This window comes from Rhinopithecus bieti, unplaced genomic scaffold, assembly GCF_001698545.2.
Source record: "Rhinopithecus bieti isolate Rb0 unplaced genomic scaffold, ASM169854v2 scaffold_7398, whole genome shotgun sequence".
NCBI lineage: Eukaryota > Metazoa > Chordata > Mammalia > Primates > Cercopithecidae > Rhinopithecus > Rhinopithecus bieti.
The window spans coordinates 2,488,321-2,512,046 of NW_016805783.1; the positions used below are offsets into that span (position 1 = coordinate 2,488,321).

Here is a 23,726-nt window from a genome sequence, read left to right on the forward strand (position 1 = left end):
TTTTTTTTTTTTTTTTAAAGCAAGATGTAGGACATAGCACAGAATAATCCCATCTGTACTTTTTTTTTTAAAAAAAGGAGTGACATATAGTCTTGTAAATATACAGACCATTTTTAGAAGAGTATTTTAAAAACTCCCTTGAAAGCAGAAATGGAGGCACTTGTATTCTACTTTATACTATTTCTTTTGCTTTGTTATTATGAGCATATATATATATATGTGAAATCATAAAAATTTACCTGTCTTTTGTCAGTAGATACTCTGGTCATCTCTTCATTATCTCCTAAGGGTCCATGCTTTCCCTCTTCATTTTCTAATAAAATCAGATTAAGGAAAAAAAAAAGATTAGCACATAAGACATAAGACTAATTCAACATTCCCATATTTAAAGGCTGGCATCCTTGGCTTTGACCATTTTTTTTCATGATGAAACTCTACATTGACTTTCCACTTTGTTCGGATCAAGTTCATACTACTTTATATAGTAAATAAACCTTTATAATCGATCCCCTATGTACTTTCCCAAAACATAGAAGGATTGGAAATTGTGATCAGAAAATAAATTTCTGAAGTTTACGGTTTCAGAATTGTGGCAGTTTTGAGTAATGGAAAAGTCCAAAGTGTGGCCATGAATGACCAAAGTGGAATAGAGGTAAATTAATTGGAATTGAGAAGATAAGGAACTATGTAGCAAAGGTATTCGATTGGGACTGTGGTAGACAGGATAATGCCCTGCCAGAGATCTCCTCGTCCCAGTCCCTGGAGCCTATGACTATGTTTTGTTACATAGCAAGGAGGAATTCAGGTTGCAGCTGGAACTGAGGCACTAACCACCTACTTTGAGATGGGGAGATTATCCTTGATTATCTTATTGGCCCGATGTTATCACAAGGGTCATTATAAGTAAAAGAGGGATGTGGGAGAGTCAGTGATGCAACATGAAATACTTGACTGGCCATTGCTGGCTTTGAAGATGGAAGAGGCCCATGAGCCATGGAAAACAGACAATCTCCACAGGTAGAAAAGGCAAGGAAAGGTTCTCCCCTAGAGCGTCTGAAGGAAATCTGGCTCTGCCAACACCTTGACTTTAGCCCAGTAAGACCCATTTCAGACCTCTTACATACAGAACTGTATAATAAATTTGTGTTGTTTTAAGCTACCAACTTTGTGGTCATCTGTTATAGCAGCAATAGAAAACTAATATAGGTATATCCATGAGGGAAAAAGTGAAAACTTGAAGTAGAAAGAAAGTTTTGAGGCAGGGACCAAAGTCCTTCATTTATTAGTTCAACAAATACTTATTGAACCCTTGCTATATGACAGCCTAGTTGCTCAAGATGCAGCTCTCAAAGGGCTTATGATTTATGAAAACAGGAAAGTGACTATCAAGTAAGTTGATTAAGACAAAGAAAGTGACATAGAATTCTGTGAGCTCCAAAATATGTGGGATAACCGGGTGTGGTGGCTCACACCTGTAATCCCAGCACTTTGGGAGGCCGAGGCGCGCAGATCACGAGGTCCGGAGTTCGAGACCAGCCTGGCCAACATAGTGAAACCCTGTCTCTACTAAAAATACAAAAATTAGTGGGCGTGGTGGCACACACCTATAGTCCCAGCTACTCGGGAGGCTGAGGCAGAAGAATTGCTTGAACCTCGGAGGCGGAGGCTGCGGTGAGCTGAGATCAGGCCACTGCACTCCAGCCTGGGCAACAGAGCAAGACTCCGTCTCAAAAAAAAAAAAAAATAGGTGGGATAGTTAATACATTGATAAAGTTTTAAAGTAGGAATGGGAAACTCTGTAAATGTTGACCTGCTAGTCTTATGAAACAAATGCTGGATGCTAGAAAAGAAACAACCTTCAAAAATAAGTTTACAGGAAAACCCATGTTCTGGGAATGAGGTTTCTGTTCAAACAGAACAGGAAGTAGAGGAAGTGATGGTGTCAGTGGAAAAACGGTAAGGATGTGGGTGCTAGTAGTGGTAATAATTATATGAGTGATGATAATAATAGTACCTAACATCTACTGCATGTTTATTATGTACCAGGCCCTAAATTATCTCATTTAATCCTTATAACTTTATAAAGTAGCTCCTATTATTTCCATTTTACAAATGAGGAAATTGTGGCTGAGAAAGATTAAATAACTCAACCAAGGTCACACAGGTAATAAGTGGATATGCCAGATCCAGCACAAGATCCATTGTCTTAACCATTTTGCTACATTGCTTCTGTTCTGGAAAAGTACAGTGAGGGCCTTTAGCATAAGGTACCAGAAGACACAATGGAAAGAGTTAGGAGGCTAGGTGCAGTGGCTCATGCCTGTAATCCTAACACTTCGGGAGGCTGAGGCGGGCAGACTGCTTGAGCCCAGGAGTTAGAGACCAGTCTGGGCAACATAGCAAGACCCCATCTCTATTAAAATAAATAAATAAGGAGACAAGAACAACAACAACAACAACAAAAAAAACACATAGTACGTAACATGTGCCAGGCACTAAGACCTTTACAAATATTAACTCATTCATTTCTCATAAAAGCCTCATGTAGCATATACTAGTAACATTTCATTTTACAGATGAGGAAGCTGACACAGAGAGGTAAAGTTACCCAAAGTTATACAACTAGTAAGAAGCGGAGTCAGAATCTGAACCCAGGCAGGCTGGCTGTACCACTGGCTACTCTAAGACACTAGACTAAGGTGCTGCTCCAATGTTTATACTAACATTACAGTATAAGTATTTTCTTATGTTAAATGAAAAGGGTAGAATCCAGAGTTAAATAATTTCATGTAAGTAAAGAAAATAAGAGAAAAAAGATTGAGAAACAATTTTTAAGAAGTAATTAGTCTCTAGGAGGTGGAATTATGATAAAACTTTTCTTCTGTCCATTTTAAAAATAACAAACATTTATTACTTTGGTAATTCATAAAAATACTTTTAGTAAGACAAAAGGTTGGTAAAGTTTCAAAAGCAGTGTTTCCAATACAATTACATGTCTAATTGCATCTTGGTGTTTCTATTATTTACTCTGTTCAGCAAAAGCAGACTAAAGAATTTAAGTGAAACAATCTTAATACTTTAGCTTAAAGAAGTTTTTTTTCTCTCAATAGGAGGAAGTTTGTACTCAACTCTACGAATACCATGTGCAAATAATACTGGAAAAAATATACTATAGTAAATGGTAAAGAAATACTAGGCACAAAATTGGGTAACATTTCGAGGAATTTAATATTTCCACAAGTATAAACACAATGGCAGCATATACTATATGTATATGAAATTTAGATGTATTCTTATTGTATAATTTAAAATTAATAACTTAACCCTGTAACAGTACTGAAACTGTCAAATACAAAATTGTATTCCTGCTATGACTGCAACTACCTGCAAAATTATATGGATATTAACTAGTACAAAAAGGAAAATCCAAGAGAAACATTTAAAATATAAATAAAAAACATTTTAAAATGTTGCAGCTATAGATTCAGTCTTCAGTTTCAATGATACTGTTTGTACAATAAATAACACTATAAAAGTGAAGTACAATATGCTCCCTTTCATTCTGGATTCTTCCCCCACACTATCATTGGTCTTGCTTTTTTGCAATGGCCATGATATGAGAAGAACTAATGAAATTACATACTTCTGCTTTATTGACATTAAATATACAAGTAATTGACAACCCACAATCATGTTCTAAATACTTGGTAAATCTGCCTTTTTGGAATTTAAAACACATTTTTCTCATATAAACAATGTTAAAAATGATAGTCAACTTCCCAAGCTAACATGCAAAAGCCTATTTCACCCAGATCACTGCCAGAGTAATCCTGAGGCTCTCCCTCCCCAAGTGCCTCAGAGTCCCAAGGCCTGTAAGTAAGAACAGAAGTAGAGGCCTACCCAAGACCATGGTGAGAGGGTTGTAGTCCTAGGAGACATGAGTGTGGGAGCACAGCTGGAAAGACACCAATGCAGTGAATAGGAGCTGGGCAAGCTCCAGGACCAGGAGCTAAGAGTGATAACCTTTCATACAGCCAAGTCAATCCTACTTCCAGGTTGCCTGGCTTTCTGAAGACATGGATGTTCTTTGTTTTGATGCCTTCTGTACTCATTTCTATGTGTTTTAACTTTCCATTTAAAAGGCTTAAATAGACATGCGTATGAGTCAGATTTCTAAATAAGATCCCAAATAAAATATTTGAAACAAAAGACTTATTTCTTTTCATTTAGAAAACTTCCATGGTGTCCATCAGATGAAGGAATGAGATGCCAGGAAAACTAAGAGTCATTGGCTTGGGGGACAACAGAGACTCATAACCCTGATCTTTTGTTAAACATGATATAAAGTTGTATAAAATTTTGTTGCTAATATAGTTTTGAAATTTCCTTGGTAGTATTTTTTTTTTAACAAAATGCTAACTGAAAGCTTTATCTCAGTTTTCTCAGATCCACAGTTTTCTCTATAAAGTATGAGGAAACAGTAGGGTGTATATTATTTGCAAACAAACTTCAACAATTAGTTGGCCAATCAATTCCTTCCTAATAGAAACGTAAATATCATTTTTCACAAATTAAATATAACTTGTGCCTGTTGAAAAAAAAAAACTTAATTTCAGCACAGGATGTGGTGTGTATGAAAAATAAAATAGAACTAAAATGAGATCAAATCTGGATATTTACAAAAGAAAGAATGCCTTTTCAAAATTTGTATTCAATCTCTAATATGTCCAGTTTTAAAAGTCTTTTGTTTTCTTTTCTTTTTTTTTTTTTTTGACACGGAGTCTCACTCTGTTGCCAGGCTGGAGTGCAGTGGCGCAATCTCGGCTCAATGCAACCTCCGCCTCCCAGGTTCAAGCTATTCTCCTGCCTCAGCCTCCTGAATAGCTGGGACTACAGGTGCACACCACCACGACCAGCTACTTTTTGTAGTTTTGGCAGAGATGGGGTTTCACTATGTTGGCCAAGATGGTCTTGATCTCTTGACCTTGTGATCTGCCTGCCTCAGCCTCCCAAAGTGCTGGGATTAGAGGCAGGAGCCACTGCGCCCAGCCTAAAAGTCTTAAATCTCTAAATATTTGTTTCTAATCTGGCTCTTCAAAATAAATTTTATCTGGAAAAAAAAAAAACCCACAAACATAAAATCCCTAACAGCTTGGAAATCTACTTTCATAAAACAATACTAAGCTATTAACAAGTAGAAGGAATAAAAGAACTTCAAAATTAATGAAGGAAATGAAGAGCTTTCTCAGCCATTAGTAAAATGTAGATCCAGAGTAGGGGATGAGGGTGAGAAATATGGAATAACAATGCATAACATTTTAAATAATGTTTTACTATCTATAAAACACTTCACATAGGATTGGGGGAGGAAACTATGCCAAGAGATATCATTTTATTATGAGAAGTGAATATCCTCACATCCCGTTAAAATTCCTCAGTGCAATTCCTATACCGATAGGATAAAATCTAAACTCCTTTGTAAGGCATACAATGCTTTTTATGATATGATTCCTGTCTACATTGTCGAGCTCCTTTCCAGTCTCTTCCCTCTGCCTACTTTCACTTTCTGGCCTGAGGACCACAAATTCTCTCATTCCTGCAAGCTTTTCCATGTAGAGTTCCTTGGCTTGGGCAATGTCTACTCATTCTTCATGTTTCAGTGCAAATACGACCTTCTCTGTGAATTCTTCCTTCACTTCCCCATATAGAGCCTGGCTCCCAGTCTTGCCAACATCTCTGCTTATACTGTGTACTCACTCCACCAATTCTATTTTAATTGTTTAAATGCCTAGTGTTTCTTCTCATTAGAAAATAAAGACCATGGCTGCCGGGCAACTGCTTCCTGACAGCTCCAGTTAATGGGACTGCCAGCAGGCTAGACATCCTTTGCCAGAAACTGCAGCGCTTAGTTCTGTGCCCAGTTCTGTGCCTGAGAGGGGATTCTGCCTGTTTTGGGATTGGAGTGGGGCATTGCCGCCAGAAAACCTGCAGAATTCCGGGTTGTGCAGCCAAGCAGGAACAGGTGTACCTTACTAGACCCATCCTCTTGCAATCTTGGACCTTAAGGAAAGATGTGGAGTGGGCTGCTACCTCCTGGCCTAAATGAAAGTGATGCTGAGTCAAACTCTGAAGATGAAGTTACGTTGGAGAACTCTGGACTTACCTTACAGGAAGATAAACAGGATGAGAGTCTCAGAAAAACAGAAATCATAGGTTTCTCAACAGATGAACCAAAAACTGAAACAGAGTCAAATGTAAATGCCTATGAAAAGTGTCCTTCTGGAATTCCCATAGACATGTGGAATACATTTCAAGAATTGCATAAAAAACATTCTGAACAGAAAAGCACAACCTCAAGATTCAGAGGGAAAAAAAGAAAACGCTCCAGAAAAGATAAATTGAAGAATGAAAAAGAATCTCATAGTGAACCATCCTCAAATGAAACCCAATGGAAGGAGCTTACTCAGTATTTTGGAGTCAATGATAGATCTGACCTGCCTGTTAAAAGGAAAAAAGTTGAGAAGTCAGGCCTTGAAAAAGAGAATAGACCAGGCTGTGGAGGAGTGGAATATTGAGAAGGCTGAGGAACTTAGCAACCAGCTAGCTACTCGAGAGCTTGGTATAAAAATTGCCAAAGCAGTTGCCTGCCACAACTTTGTAAAAGCCAAAAAGGAGGTTGAAAATTCACAGGCTGCCCGAAAAATGAAGAAACTCACATGGGGGTTTGAAGCAAAGAAGAGATGGGAAACCAAAAGCAACATGGGATACACGTAACTTGCCAGAGTGCTTCAAGACATTTGTAGACTCGGATGCTCAATTTACTGAGAATGTTTTCCTGCCTACGTTAATATGTCAGAAAATTGATAGCACTAAAACAAGAATAAGCATAAAATTTGGGATTTTGATTATCAGCTCTTTTCAATCTTTCTTTAAGGACTTTGTCCTGTTGAAGTGAATAAAATGAAGCATTCTGCTATTTGTATAAGAAATGTAAGAAAAAAATATAGAAAGAAGAGGATAGGATTTTGTTTATTTATTTGTATGGATGGACCCTCGACATAAAATCACTTTGGGCGCTTTTCATTCATTTGGTTTAGCATGGCCAGTGAGCTTCTCGTACTTAATTTTTTTTTTTTTTTTTTTGAGACAGAACCTCACTCGCTCTGTCACCCAGGCTAGACTGCAGTAGCACGATCTTGGCTCACTGCAACCACTGCTCCTGGGTTCAAGTGATTCTCATGCCTCAGCCTCCTGAGTAGCTGGGATTATGGGCGAACGCCACCACGCCCAACTAATTTTTTTTTTTTTTTTTTGTATTTTTAGTAGAGACGGAGTTTCGCTGTGTTGGTCAGGCTGGTCTTGAACTCCTGGCCTCATGATTCACCTGCCTCTGCCTCCCAAAGTTCTGGGATTACAGGCATGAGCTACCATGCTGGCCTTGTATTTTCTTATCTGTACCCAGTGTAACTACACATTTACTCGAACTGTGTTTTAAGATTGACAGTTGTTTATAATGGATTAGCCGTAAGTGCCAAAAGTCTCAGTTGATATTATCTTTACAAATAACTTGACCTTAATGTTATAAAAGTAGTTACTATTTTTTTATTGGAGGCAGACTTGATATTTCAGAATTGCATAGTAAAAGCAATTTATTAATTTTTGTGTACTTTCAGATAAACTATTACAATAAAGAAAGGGGCAGAATGTAGTATTTGGAAGATGATTTAAATTCAGCAATGCCTAAAAATGTCTTCCTAAGTATCTTTCTCAGTCATGTCATTCTTTAAATTATGAGATGGTTCTTAGAAGAGAAAAATGGTGTAATTGTATTAAACAGACAATTACAACTCAAGATAACATAACTTTGAACCTTCTAAAAAAAAAAAAAAGAAAAGAAAACAAAGACCATGTTTTTTCTGCTTTGTGTCTCCAGTGCCAAGCACAAAACCTCATCCACAGTAAAATGAAAAGAGTAGGTAGTCTCCTAAGAGTACTGTGGAAATTTAAGGATTTATAGTCTTTCTCTGGAAAATCTAAAGCAACCTTTCAGCAGAATTATTGGTAAGTTGGAAACCTCAGCGAGTACATGCAGAATATAACTACAACTTTGTGAGAGTAAAATAAAAAACCTCATGCTTAAGATTGGAAGTACCAAAATGTTAACAGTAATGTTAGAGTGATGAGAAGTCATGGGTAATTTTCTGCCCCACCCCTCTCCTTTTACCTCTGTTTTCAAAAATGTCTTAAATGCTCAACTTAACCTAGTACTATTTTCCAATGGCTGTGGCCCCCTATAAAAATTAATGCCAACACCCTAAGCTTCCAAAATTATCAAACAGAAATGATGAGAACCTAGCATCATGCCATTCCATGCATGGAGGAAAATGAGAACCTAGCACCTTGTTGCCCCAAGGGTAGGAGAAAGAAAAGACGTAGCATGTCCATTTTTCCAATTCCAATATATTGGCTTTTGTGATTATTCTTACTATACATTTCTGATTTTTTTTTTTGAGACGGAGTCTTACTCTGTCGCCCAGGCTGGAGTGCAGTGGTGCAATCTCAGCTCACTGCAACCTTCAATGATTCTCATCCATGAGAACTGTTCAAGTGATTCTCATGCCTCAGCCTCCTGAGTAGCTGGGACTACAGTGGATACCACCATGCCTAGCTAATTTTTGTATTTTTAGTAGAGATGGGGTTTCACTATGTTGCCCAGGCTGGTTTTGAAGTCCTGACCTCAGGTGATCCACTCGCCTGAGCCTCACAAAGTGCTGGGATTACAGGCGTGAGCCACTGCACCCGGCCCATTTCTAATCTATTTTGATCCTGTCTTTCAAGATCCAAAAGAGACTACTTCCATCCAACATTAACCAATTAGCATTCATATAATGGTAGAAGCTAAAGGGTATATCCTAGGTAAAATAAGACATGGTCTCTATCTCCAGGCAATTTATATATTTCTGTGGCAGAGGGGCAAACTACCTAGATAAAACACCAACAGTATATACAATTGGGGAAATTATGTGGTATAGACAATAATATTATTAGCCAAACTGACATATGAATACCATTAGTACCTGATAAACATGGCAGTCTCAGAAAGTATTTTAGAATGGAAGATGACTTATTACAGCTAGGAATTATAAAGTGTCATGTTAATCAAGAAAGGTAATTTTAAAATCTTAAGGCTTGTTAAGTTTGGTTTTAGGTATGACAGAAACTGGAGCAATAAACTCAGATTTTAAACCATTGCGTTTCTAAGGAGAAAACTATGAAACAAATTATACCTGAGATTTTGCCTCTGGGCTTCTACTGCTGGGAAGAGCTCCATCCAGAGGCTGAGCAGAGTGAAAAGGTTGACTTTAGAAAGTCTTGGTATCTGACCTACAGAAGAGACGACAAACACTTTAAAACGTGTTACTAATGGCGAAAAGGGAGCCAATCTCAATGCCACTTGGGTGCTGCAACATAAGCCCAGCTGCTTTCGCATGAGGCACAGAAAAGATTAGGGTATAAGAGAGTCAGAAGTATCTTAGCAGGAGACGCTTCAGTCTTAGTCGTGGCTACCTCCTTTTCCATTTAAAAGTTGGGCCCTCTTTCTCCAGCCCTCACCCTGCAGGAAAAAACGGTACAGCTAATACACATAGCTGGGGGGACAACCCAAAGCAAGCTGTGAAAAGTCCTCGCGTCTGACGTCGTCGTGGTGCAAGCTTTTCTTTGGACTGTGCTGGGGCGTTGCTAAAAGGAAAGCTATTAGTACACAGCCCGAAAATGCGCTGACCTTCGACGGTAAAGCAGTCGAAATACAGGAAAGCGTCACGTGCGGTTAATTTGGAAATCAAGGCAAAAGCGCGGTTTGGAAATATTCTGGCTCTTTGACCTCAGAGCACCAGCTCTACGTCCTGTGAGAAACAAATAAGAGGGGTAAAAGTCACACTTCAAAAGCCGGTCCGACCGAGCCGAGCGGTTCTGGCGACCGAGGAGGGGACACGCAGAGGGCGGGCAGGAGACATCCAGAAGCAGTAGGGGAGGCAAAGAGGTGCAGACAAGGAATCTGGAGTTCAATGACAGGAGACGCACAGGGTAGAGCGAAAGGTAGGGTGGCGGGAGCAGGGTCCGGGACACTCACCGGTCATGCTGCCAGTCTGGGTGCTAACTGACCGCCCGGCCCTCGCGCTCTCCAGATTTTGCATCTGCCCAGCTTCTTTCATCCCAAACCTAGCGTCCTCTGCTGCCAAGGAAACCTCTCCCAGTCAGACATGATCTTGGCCTCAGCGTCCCCGCCTCTCGCCTCCTCTCAGCAACTGTAAGGCAACGGCCCACTAGGCGCAGCCAGATGACGCCTCAAGCTTGACCGCCACTTCAGGGCTCCTCGTGTGACGTCATAGAGAGGCGGGGCTGCGACGCCAGAGGGCTGCCCCTCGGCCGGTGACCGAGTTGGTAAGCACCGAGCTGTAAATCGCTTGAGACCTGTATTTGGTTGTGTCGTTGGTTTTGCCAAGTAAGGTCACTTGAGGATTTCTTGGCTCGAGGTCCCAGGTTGCGCAGACTCTGACTGCATCGAGTTGAGAATTTTGGTCAGAATGTTAAAGTGGAAACCTACCCCAGGCTGTCATGGTCAGTGTTTTAGAGAACTTCGTGGGTGGGGTGTGGAGGTGGGCGGTCCAGGATGTTCTGTCGTCAGAGACTGGCGGGTTCTGGGGAACTTGGTGCCGTGGAACACAGCAGGGACGTTCTGCTTCTCATCAAGAACATGAAGACGTAAAGAGGTGGAATTGTAACAGGGAAAAGGTGAGAGGAGGCAGTAGGAACGATTTTAATTTCTAATGTCTAGTTTATTTCCACAAAACATCTATATCATACCAGTTCTTTGAAATGGGCTCAGACTTGTTTCATGGCCTAGATCAGCACTGTCCAGTAGAACTTCCTGTAATATTCTATATCTGCACTGTCCAATATGGTAGCCACCAGCCACATGTGGCTATTGAGCATCTGAAACGTGACCAGTACAACCAAGGAACTGCATTTTAGCTTCATTTAGTTTTAATTAATTTACATTTTAAGTAGTGACATGTGACTATTGGCTACTATTGTATTGGACAACATCACTCTAGACTCTCCTCCTGGAATTCCTATTAGGTATCGGTTAAACCATCTGAGGTTTCAAATTATTATTTTAAAATATTCCATCATTTTGTTTCTCTGAGCCACATTCTGGCTAATTTCTTCAGATCTATCTTTCAGCTTGCTGTTTATTTCTTTGGCTGTGTAGAATTTTTTCTAATTCGCCTGTTCTGGGCTCTTCAGGTGATTTGACTATATCCAGAGAACTCCATTCTGCACCTTTTCTGAGGTCTCGACTTTGTTGACAGTGCTTTCACGGCAGTTAACACTAAGGCTTAAAGACAGGGCATGGACTAGGAGAAAATATTTGCAAATCACGTATCCAACAAAGGACTCATATCCAGAATATATAAAGAACCATATAAACTCAGTAAGTAAACAAACAGTCCAGTTAGAAAATGGATCAAAGACTTGAATAGTCATTTCACCAAAGAAGATATACAGATGGCAAATAAAATGTAAAACAGTGTTCAGTGTCATTAGCCATTAGGGAAATGCATATTAAAACCACAATGAGATTCTACGGCACACCTATTAAAATGGCTAAAATAACGAGTACTGACAGCACTAAATGCAGGTAAGGATGCAGAGCAACCGGATCTCTCATACATTGCTGGTAGGACTATAAATGGCATAACCACTCTAGAAAACAGTTTGACAGTTTCTTATAAAGTTGCACATATGCTTATCATATCACCCAGCAATTACACTCCTGGGTATTTATCCTAGACAAACCAAAACTTATGTTCAAACAAAACTCTGTACATGAATGTTATGGTGGCTTTATTTTAATAGTCAAAACTGAAAACAGTCCGGGTGTGGAGGCTCATACCTGTAATCCCAGCACTTTGGGAGGCCGAGGCGGGTGGATCATGAGGTCAGGAGTTCGTGATCAGCATGGGGAACGTGGTGAAACCCCGTCTCTACTAAAAAATACAAAATTTGGCCAGGTGTGGTGGCTCACGCCTGTAATCCCAGCACTTTGGGAGGCTGGGGCGGGCAGATCACGAGGTCAGGAGATCGAGACCATCCTGGCTAACATGGTNTTTTGTATTTTTAGTAGAGATGGGGTTTCACTATGTTGCCCAGGCTGGTTTTGAAGTCCTGACCTCAGGTGATCCACTCGCCTGAGCCTCACAAAGTGCTGGGATTACAGGCGTGAGCCACTGCACCCGGCCCATTTCTAATCTATTTTGATCCTGTCTTTCAAGATCCAAAAAGAGACTACTTCCATCCAACATTAACCAATTAGCATTCATATAATGGTAGAAGCTAAAGGGTATATCCTAGGTAAAATAAGACATGGTCTCTATCTCCAGGCAATTTATATATTTCTGTGGCAGAGGGGCAAACTACCTAGATAAAACACCAACAGTATATACAATTGGGGGAAATTATGTGGTATAGACAATAATATTATTAGCCAAACTGACATATGAATACCATTAGTACCTGATAAACATGGCAGTCTCAGAAAGTATTTTTAGAATGGAAGATGACTTATTACAGCTAGGAATTATAAAGTGTCATGTTAATCAAGAAAGGTAATTTTAAAATCTTAAGGCTTGTTAAGTTTGGTTTTAGGTATGACAGAAACTGGAGCAATAAACTCAGATTTTAAACCATTGCGTTTCTAAGGAGAAAAACTATGAAACAAATTATACCTGAGATTTTTGCCTCTGGGCTTCTACTGCTGGGAAGAGCTCCATCCAGAGGCTGAGCAGAGTGAAAAGGTTGACTTTAGAAAGTCTTGGTATCTGACCTACAGAAGAGACGACAAACACTTTAAAACGTGTTACTAATGGCGAAAAAGGGAGCCAATCTCAATGCCACTTGGGTGCTGCAACATAAGCCCAGCTGCTTTCGCATGAGGCACAGAAAAAGATTAGGGTATAAGAGAGTCAGAAGTATCTTAGCAGGAGACGCTTCAGTCTTAGTCGTGGCTACCTCCTTTTCCATTTAAAAAGTTGGGCCCTCTTTCTCCAGCCCTCACCCTGCAGGAAAAAACGGTACAGCTAATACACATAGCTGGGGGGACAACCCAAAGCAAGCTGTGAAAAGTCCTCGCGTCTGACGTCGTCGTGGTGCAAGCTTTTCTTTGGACTGTGCTGGGGCGTTGCTAAAAGGAAAGCTATTAGTACACAGCCCGAAAAATGCGCTGACCTTCGACGGTAAAGCAGTCGAAATACAGGAAAGCGTCACGTGCGGTTAATTTGGAAATCAAGGCAAAAGCGCGGTTTGGAAATATTCTGGCTCTTTGACCTCAGAGCACCAGCTCTACGTCCTGTGAGAAACAAATAAGAGGGGTAAAAAGTCACACTTCAAAAGCCGGTCCGACCGAGCCGAGCGGTTCTGGCGACCGAGGAGGGGACACGCAGAGGGCGGGCAGGAGACATCCAGAAGCAGTAGGGGAGGCAAAGAGGTGCAGACAAGGAATCTGGAGTTCAATGACAGGAGACGCACAGGGTAGAGCGAAAGGTAGGGTGGCGGGAGCAGGGTCCGGGACACTCACCGGTCATGCTGCCAGTCTGGGTGCTAACTGACCGCCCGGCCCTCGCGCTCTCCAGATTTTGCATCTGCCCAGCTTCTTTCATCCCAAACCTAGCGTCCTCTGCTGCCAAGGAAACCTCTCCCAGTCAGACATGATCTTGGCCTCAGCGTCCCCGCCTCTCGCCTCCTCTCAGCAACTGTAAGGCAACGGCCCACTAGGCGCAGCCAGATGACGCCTCAAGCTTGACCGCCACTTCAGGGCTCCTCGTGTGACGTCATAGAGAGGCGGGGCTGCGACGCCAGAGGGCTGCCCCTCGGCCGGTGACCGAGTTGGTAAGCACCGAGCTGTAAATCGCTTGAGACCTGTATTTGGTTGTGTCGTTGGTTTTGCCAAGTAAGGTCACTTGAGGATTTCTTGGCTCGAGGTCCCAGGTTGCGCAGACTCTGACTGCATCGAGTTGAGAATTTTGGTCAGAATGTTAAAGTGGAAACCTACCCCAGGCTGTCATGGTCAGTGTTTTAGAGAACTTCGTGGGTGGGGTGTGGAGGTGGGCGGTCCAGGATGTTCTGTCGTCAGAGACTGGCGGGTTCTGGGGAACTTGGTGCCGTGGAACACAGCAGGGACGTTCTGCTTCTCATCAAGAACATGAAGACGTAAAGAGGTGGAATTGTAACAGGGAAAAAGGTGAGAGGAGGCAGTAGGAACGATTTTAATTTCTAATGTCTAGTTTATTTCCACAAAACATCTATATCATACCAGTTCTTTGAAATGGGCTCAGACTTGTTTCATGGCCTAGATCAGCACTGTCCAGTAGAACTTCCTGTAATATTCTATATCTGCACTGTCCAATATGGTAGCCACCAGCCACATGTGGCTATTGAGCATCTGAAACGTGACCAGTACAACCAAGGAACTGCATTTTTAGCTTCATTTAGTTTTAATTAATTTACATTTTAAGTAGTGACATGTGACTATTGGCTACTATTGTATTGGACAACATCACTCTAGACTCTCCTCCTGGAATTCCTATTAGGTATCGGTTAAACCATCTGAGGTTTCAAATTATTATTTTAAAAATATTCCATCATTTTGTTTCTCTGAGCCACATTCTGGCTAATTTCTTCAGATCTATCTTTCAGCTTGCTGTTTATTTCTTTGGCTGTGTAGAATTTTTTCTAATTCGCCTGTTCTGGGCTCTTCAGGTGATTTGACTATATCCAGAGAACTCCATTCTGCACCTTTTCTGAGGTCTCGACTTTGTTGACAGTGCTTTCACGGCAGTTAACACTAAGGCTTAAAGACAGGGCATGGACTAGGAGAAAATATTTGCAAATCACGTATCCAACAAAGGACTCATATCCAGAATATATAAAGAACCATATAAACTCAGTAAGTAAACAAACAGTCCAGTTAGAAAATGGATCAAAGACTTGAATAGTCATTTCACCAAAGAAGATATACAGATGGCAAATAAAAATGTAAAACAGTGTTCAGTGTCATTAGCCATTAGGGAAATGCATATTAAAACCACAATGAGATTCTACGGCACACCTATTAAAATGGCTAAAATAACGAGTACTGACAGCACTAAATGCAGGTAAGGATGCAGAGCAACCGGATCTCTCATACATTGCTGGTAGGACTATAAATGGCATAACCACTCTAGAAAACAGTTTGACAGTTTCTTATAAAGTTGCACATATGCTTATCATATCACCCAGCAATTACACTCCTGGGTATTTATCCTAGACAAACCAAAACTTATGTTCAAACAAAACTCTGTACATGAATGTTATGGTGGCTTTATTTTTAATAGTCAAAAACTGAAAACAGTCCGGGTGTGGAGGCTCATACCTGTAATCCCAGCACTTTGGGAGGCCGAGGCGGGTGGATCATGAGGTCAGGAGTTCGTGATCAGCATGGGGAACGTGGTGAAACCCCCGTCTCTACTAAAAAATACAAAAATTTGGCCAGGTGTGGTGGCTCACGCCTGTAATCCCAGCACTTTGGGAGGCTGAGGCGGGCAGATCACGAGGTCAGGAGATCGAGACCATCCTGGCTAACATGGTGAAACCCCGTCTCCACTAAAAATACAAAAAATTAGCTGGGCATGGTGGCAGGTACCTGTAGTCCCAGCTACTTGGGAGGCTGAGGCAGGAGAATGGGATGAACCTGGGAGGTGGAGCTTGCAGTGAGCTGAGATGGTGCCACTGCACTCCAGCTTGGGCGACAGAGTGAGACTCCATCTCAAAAAAAAAAAAAAAAAAAAAAAAAAACTGTAAACAAGCCAAACAGTCCTTAGTGAGTGAATAGAAAGCAAACTGGAGTACATCCATGTCATGGGACACTACTCAGCCATAAAAAGTAATGAGCTATTGATACATACAACTTGAATGAATCTCAAGGGCATTGTGGTGAGTTTTTAAAAGCCAATCTCAAAGGGTTGTATACTATATGATTCCATCTAGGTACCATTCTCAAAGCCAAAAAAAAAAAAAAAAAAATAGCAATGAAGAACGAAGCCATGATTGCCAAGTGTTATGGTTGGGACAAGGGTCTGACTGTTAAGAGGTAACACGACAGAGTTTCTTTGTGATGACAGTTACTCATATCTATACATCTGATAAAATTCATAGAGCTATACACCGAAAATGCAAAGTGGTACATTCAAAACTAGTAAAACACAAATAAGATCTATACCTGTATTAACAGTATTGTACCAGTATCAGTTTCCTGATTTTACCAAAGTGCTATGAATATGTAAGACATATTGTTGCGGAAGCTGGGTGAAGGGTAATATAGGAACTCTTTATTATTTTTGCAACTTTCTTTAAGTCTTAAACTCTCTAAATAACTAGATAGATGTATATATACCTATATATGTTGTATGTGTGTGTGTGTGTGTGTGTGCGTGTGTGTGTCTGTGTGTGTATCTTTGATCCCCAGCAGTCTAGATCTGCTGTGCCCTTCAAACAGTCATTAGCATTATTGCTCATTAACCTCTCTTTGGACTCCTGGTCTCATTCATTTTCAGTCCTTTAGTATTTCAGAGCAGTTTAAATACTTGGACTATTTCTCTTACTTTCTTGCTAGCTCAGCCACATTTTATCCTGCATTTTTAGGTATTTGTAGCTGAAATATTTTTCAGACTAGGCTAACTTTTCCACAGTATTGGTGGAATAATTGTTCTGCTACAGAGGAATAAGAGAACTAAAAAGGATTATAAAATGAAATTTTCCCTAAGTGCTGAGAAGTGGACAAGCTCAGAGCCGCTGAGTTCTACAAAGGTCAGTTTAATCAATAAAATGGTTCTTAAATCAATAAACAATTCTATATATCAAGTGGAAAGAGCATGGGTTTTGGTATGAGATAGACAAGCTGTATTCACACTCTAAGCACAGAAGTTATTTACCAGTTGCTGTATCAGTTGGCTTAGACCCAGCTTGTTGTGGGTAACAAATGTGAACCCCCAAAATCTAAGACAGGTCTCAGTTAATTTAGAAAGTTTATTTTGCCAAAGTTAAGGATGTGCGCCCATGACACAGCCTCAGGAGGTCTTGACGACATGTGCCCAAGGTGATCAGAGCACAGCTTGGTTTTGTACATTTTAGGGAGACGTGAAACATCAATCAACATATGTAAGATGAACATTGGTTTGGTCTAGAAAGGTGGGACATCTCAAAGTGAGGAGGGGGCTTCCAGGTCTTAGGTAGATGAGAAACAAATGCTTGCATTCTTTTGAGTTTCTGATTACCCTTTCCAAAGGAGGCCATCAGATGTACATTTATCTCAGTGAGCAGACGGATGACTTTGAATAGAAGGGAGGCAGGTTTGGCCTAAGAAGTTCCCAGCTTGACTTTTCCCTTTAGCTTAGTGATTTGGAGACCCCAAGATTTTTGTTCACACAAATAACTATGAAATCTCAGGGGCTTGCCCCAACAAAGGTTAATTTTTACTCATGTTACGTGCTGCTGCTCCTGTGAATTGGCTCTGGGATCCAGGCTAAAGGAGCAGCCTCTGTCCTTTCTTTCTTTTTTCCGCCCTCAATTCCCCTGTATGTGACTCATCTTCCTAGCATGCTAGTTGCTTCTTTGGCTTTCCAGCCCCTTCCTCTGCCTCTGCTGTAATAGCCCCTTCTCTTTGAAGGGGAGGGGAGGGGAAGTTATCAAATGGCTTTTTGACTGAGTTACTCAGGGAAGAAGGAAGGGAGGAAGGAAGGGGCCAGGGAAAGAAGGAAGGAAAGCATGATGGTAAAACATTTATCACAAATTTTCATGAAGCCTACATGATCCCAGGTAGTACGATGCCTGGCAAAGCACAGGTGCTGAATACTGTTGATCGTCCCTCTCTTTTTCATCTTTCATTTGCCTATTCTCTGTAGTAGCCTAAGTTTTCTTTTACTCTAGGTCCTGTGGATGGGGAATGTTAGTCTTAGCAGTGTGTTTATTAGGAAAGAATCTTCTCAACAAAGCAAGCTGATGGTCTGTGGAGTTGATCATAGGCACTGAATCTGTAGCTGTATCTGCTGATGCTGGTGGTGCTTGTGGAATACCTGGCTTGTGGAAGAAAATGTACCTCACACTCAATTTTCCTCTTGCGTGTAAGAAGGCACTCCATGACCAGTGCTGGAGACACTGCGTTGTAGCAGATAAAGGATTTACCCATAGGGTCACAAAAGGAGGAGGTGGGAGGGAATCTTGAATCCATCTGAGGAGTTTGGGGCTAGAGTCTTTAGGGTTTTGGAGTGGGCCCAAGTGTGGAGAGTGTTGATTGGTCGAAGAGTGCAGAGTGAAGTCATGGGACAGGGAGATGAAGAAGCTGTGTTCTCGTGCTCATCCTGTTCTTCTGTGAGGGTCTCCAAACTGGTTGCTGAAATTTGGGTCTGAAAAACATCTTAAGTGATCCTTAGACAAAAGCCTTATGATTCTGTCAGAGATCATCTCTATAGGGACAACAGGGATGCAAATCAATTTTTAAACAGTCTTATTGAAGCAGGATATTTCCCTGACCCCTTTGTAGGCCTCGGAATAGGGGTGCCCCGTTTACTCAGCCCACAACTCTCAACTCCTTGCGGGAGGGAGCACATGAGCAAATGAGGCAGGAACTGGAGTACACAGCCACTGGAATCAACTGGCCACTTTGTTGCCAGCAGGAGTGAACGCCACTCATTGAGACTCACTGCTCTCCACCCCTTATGGGAGGGAGCACACAGTGAGCAGGTACAGGAGCCAGGGTGAGCACTTTTGAGCACCAGCAGAAGCAAACTCCATGTGTGCCCCAAGGCAGTGTCTGATGGGGTGCCTACAACCCCTGAAGCCCCAGAGGGAGTATTACAGTGGTCTTTTAGCTCTGCCATCTGCAGACAGCTTAAGTGTTAACAACTCTGCGGCCCTCCCTCTGCCTTTCCATGTGAGGAAGCTGTCTTCTACCAGTGAGGGCAAAGGGCCAGTGTGACAGCCTTTTGCATCTGCACTTATGGCTCCTGGGCTCTTGTTTGGCATCCAGGAGAAATGAGTTTGGACAAATGAATTGAAGGATGGTAAAAACAGGATTTTATTGCTGATAAAAGTGGTCCTCAGCAGGAAGGGGAGCTGAAAAGGGGATGTGCTGGGAAGGTAATCTTCCCCTGAAGTCTGGCTGTCTCTGGCCAGATTCTTCTCTGAAGTTATGCTGTCAAGCTGTCTCTCTGAAGTCAAGCCACTTCTCTCCAATGTTGAGCCATAGTCTCTCATGTCAAGCTGCTTCTCTTTTCTGCCAGCTGAGTCTGGAGTTTTTATAAGCACAGTATAGGGGGCAGGGCAGGCCATGGGTGGTTTTGGAAAAGGCAACATTTGAGCAGGAAAACAGGGATGTAAGTTCTCATTTTGGGTTGCAGTCTCGGGCTTTTTGGCTTGAAGATGGGGTTTGCCAGGGACCTGTCCCTGTCTCCTAGAATTTCTCTGCCTCCTGTCTCCATCATTATGATCTTAACGTCAGAAATTCTATCTCTAGCAACAATGGGGATGCAAATGGTCAGGATCTAGTGACCTTTGGTAACAAGGAAGTGGGCTGAATTGTGGCCTGATTAGTTCTTCTTTTTTTTTTTTGAGACAGTCTCACTCCAGGCATGTTGGAGTGTAGTGGCACAATATTGGCGCACTGCAACCTCTGCCTCCTGGATTCACGTGATTCTCATGCCTCTGCCTCCTGAGTAGCAGGGATTACAGACACATGCCACCAAGACTGACTAATTTTTGTATTTTTAGTAGAGACCAGGTTTCACCATGTTGGCTGGGCTGGTCTCAAACTCCTGAACTCAAGCCATCCACCTGCCTTGGCCTCCCAAAGTGCTGGGATTACAGGTGTGAGCCACTGTGCTTGGCTGATTAGTTTTTTTGTTTGTTTGTTTGTTTGTTTTTTTGTAGATACGGACTCTTGGTCTGTTGTCCCAGGCTGGAGTGCAGTGGCACAATCTCAACTCACTGCAACCTCTGCCTCCCGGGTTCAAGCATTTCTCCTGCCTCAGCCTCTGAGTAGCTGGGACTATAGGCACATGCTGCCATGCCCAGCTAATTTCTTTTGTATTTTAGTAGAGTTGGGGTTTCACCATGTTGCCCAGGCTGGTCTCAAACTCCTGAGCTCAGGCAATCTGCCCACCTCGGCCTCCCAAAGTGCTAGGATTACAGGCGTGAGCCACTGTGCCTGGCTGATTCGTTCTTAATTATAACTATATTTCTGTCCAGAACCCAGCATGCCATTCTTGTCAACCCTGTGGGGATGGTTTCAGTTTGGTCATTTTGGGCAAAAAATGTGATTATCACCACCACTCTGAGTCCGGAGATTAAGGTTTCCTAAACAATTCTCAGAAGGCCATTCCTGGCAGCACTGAAACCCTGAGGAAGCAAAGAGAAACCTGAAACAAAATCCAGATGCCCTTCAGGAATATGTGCTTCGTTATGGAGGGCAGTGCTGCCAAAGAGAAATGACTTCTCAGGTTTTCCATACATTGTCCCAAATGGTCTTCTCGGAAAAGTAAACTTGGTGCCATGTTGATTAATGTGCTACAGAGTAAGAAGGTTCAGGCAGCCCTGGAAATGGTGCTCCCCCGAGGTGGGAAGGACTGGTAAGCCCACTTTCCCTTGTTCTCCCAAGTTCTCTACCAAAAGGCTGCCTGAGAGGGGGTGGGCAGAGCGGCCTGGGCAGCACAGTCAATGTCCAAGCTCATTTTGGGTCCCTGTTTGTGTGGTGCCTCTGGACTGTCAGGTAGGGCCACCTGGGTTCAGATATTTCTTAATCAGCATCCCTATAGAAGTTCTCTAATTAAACACATTAGAAATCAACAGAAGGAGGGCTGGGTGCAGTGGCTTGTGCCCATAGTCCCATCCCTTTGGGAGGCCGAAGCCAGAGAATTACTTGAGGCCAGGAGTTCAAGACCAGCCTGGGCAACATAATGAGACTCGATCTCTACAAAACATTTTTTAAAATTAGCCAGTTGTGATAATGTGCAACTGTAGCCACAGCTACTCCAGAGGCTAAGGTGAGAGGATTGCTTGAGCCCAAGAGTTTGAGGCTGCAGTGAGCTATGATTGCACCACTGTACTCCAGCCTGGGCAACAGAGTGAGACCCCATCTCTAAACAGAAATAAAGAAGAAATCAACAGACTAGAGGGAGAAGTAGGGATGAGAGGATGGATAGAAGAGGGAGTAGGGAGGAAACTAACACTGATGGAATATCTGCTATGATCAGACACCCTATGTAACAATAATGATAATAGTAGTAATAATATAGTATCTTATATTATTGAGTGTTTACTATGTTCCAGGCTCTGTTCTAGGTACTTTATGTTTATTATCTCATTTGCTCCTTCTAGCAACCTTGTGATGTGGGCAATATTATTTAGCTCCACTTATAGGAACCAAGACATTCGGTGACTTGCCCCAATAGACATAGCTTGAAAGGGGTGGGGGCAGGATATGAATGGACATTATGACTTCATTTAATGCCCTCAACAACCCACTGATACAGATTTTTATCATCTCCACTATGCAGGTGAGGAAACTAAGACCCTCAGACCAGCAACATCGCCATCACATGGGAGCTTGTGAGAAAAGCAGAATCTTGGGCCGCACTTCAGACTTTCTGAGTCAGAATCTGTACATCCACCACTGGGGTAGGCCAGTGGGCTCCAGTGATTCTCAAACTGGAGTATGCGTAAGAGTCCCTCAGAGACTATGTTAAAACCCAGATTTCTGGGTCCCAGCCTTAGAAATTCTGAATCAGTGGTTTTTAGCTAAAGTATTTTGGCCCTCTGTAGAATTGCTTTTACCAAAAGCAATTAATAGCAAGTACTTTTTGGTATCATATTATCTGCTGATGTTAACTGATGCCAGAAGCAAAATTTTCATACCAGATTCGAGCAAGTGTCAAAGTTTTATTTGGCCCAGAGGTTACAAACTTTTTTGGAAACTCCCAGATAGCAAATATGTTCGGCTTTTCAGACCATTTAGTCTGTGTCACAACTATTCCATTCTGCTGCAAAAGCAGCCATAGATGATATGAAAATGACCGAATGTGGCCATTTTCCAATAAAACTCAATTAACTCCCCCTCATTTAACTCCTAAATTGAGTGAACCATCAGTGGCGGCAATGAGACCTAGTTCAGAATGTATTTGAGGAACGGGATTTAAATACTTGAAGAGAAAAGGATTCTCTAAAATAGCTAAGTTAGGTACCATATGCCTGGTTAGCTTTCTTTAGGGCAATGAAACCATACACTTTTGGGTTAACTGTTTTAAAAAGATTTTATTTCTTTTCTTTTTTTTTTTTTGAGACGGAGTCTTGCTCTGCCACCCAGGCTGTAGTGCAGTGGCGGGATCTCAGCTCACTGCAAGCTCCGCCTCCCGGGTTTACGCCATTCTCCTGCCTCAGCCTCCCGAGTAGCTGGGACTACAGGCGCCCGCCTCGTCGCCCGGCTAGTTTTTTGTATTTTAAGTAGAGACAGGGTTTCACCATATTAGCCAGGATGGTCTCGATCTCCTGACCTCGTGATCCGCCCGTCTCGGCCTCCCAAAGTGCTGGGATTACAGGCTTGAGCCACCGCGCCCGGCCAAGATTTTATTTCTTTAGAGCAGTTTTAGGTTCACAGCAAAATAGAGTGGAAAATAGAGATTTCCCGTATGGCCCCTGCCACACACATGCACAGCCTCCCCAACTGTTAACATCCCCACCAGAGTGGTGCATTTGTTACAGTTGATGAACCTGCATCGACACATCATCATTACCCAAAGTCCATAGTTTACATTAGAATTCACTCTTGGTGTTGTACATCCTCTGGGTTTGGGCAAATGTGTAGGGACATGTGTCTACCATTGTAGTATATCATACAGAGTAGTTTCACTGCCTTAAAAATCCTCTGTGCTTTGCCTTATTCATCCCTGCACCCTAACTCCTGGCAACACTAGTCTTTTTTACTGTCTCCATAGTTTTGCCTTTTCTAGAATGTCATATAGTTGGAATCATTGTATGTAGTTGTGGAGGCTAAAGCAACTCCATCTTGGATGCCAATCTGCCATGTTGACTTCTTGATTAACCTCAATTTAGGGAAGGCTGCTATCTTCCATTTTATCTACGGTTCCTTGTGTGAGAGCTTGTACTTACTGTAAATCCTGCCCTTAGGTCAAAATGACCTTGACCATAAATTCTGCTCTAGGCAGATTCACATAGCATCTTGCCTTTCCCTGTAATTGTCCTACACATTCCTTCCCTATGACATGGAAGCCCTGGGTCTGTCGGGGTCATAGTATGGGAATCTAATACCTTGTCTGGCAGCTGCCCAGGACATTGTGGCTTCTCTTCCTAAGTCCCTATTAAATTTTTTTTTTTCTTTTTTTTTCTTTTTTCTTCCGTGAAAAACTGAATGTGTCAGCCTCTTTCTTGGCCTCTTAGCTTCTGCAGACTTTAGGGGTAGATTTCCATAGACCTGCCCATTGCAGAACAGTAGTCTTCTCAGACTGGCTTCTCTCTTAGTAATATGCATTATTGAAGTTTCCTCCACATCTTTTTGGGCTTCATGGCTCATTTATTTTTAGTGCCAAATAATATTCCATTGCTTGGTTGTACCACAGTTATTT

At 42.0% G+C, this 23,726-nt stretch overlaps 2 protein-coding genes across 2 annotated transcripts in view; one reads left to right on the top strand and one right to left on the bottom strand.

The window, feature by feature from the left end:
- The window catches only part of CDADC1 (cytidine and dCMP deaminase domain containing 1), a 53,320-nt gene extending 39,151 nt beyond the window's left edge, over positions 1–14,169 (bottom strand). Inside the window, 4 exon segments of the mRNA XM_017873781.1 lie at positions 240–313; position 11,883; positions 12,789–12,886; positions 13,637–14,169. Of these exon segments, the coding sequence (XP_017729270.1) occupies positions 240–313; position 11,883; positions 12,789–12,886; positions 13,637–13,718 (255 nt within the window). The 5' untranslated portion in view covers positions 13,719–14,169.
- On the top strand, positions 6,020–6,925 carry LOC108530737 (protein FAM204A-like). Its single transcript, XM_017873780.1, is given in 2 exon segments — positions 6,020–6,536; positions 6,538–6,925. Coding segments are annotated over 2 exon segments (702 nt in total). The 5' UTR covers positions 6,020–6,071; the 3' UTR covers positions 6,775–6,925.
- Positions 14,170–23,726: the final 9,557 nt, after the last annotated feature.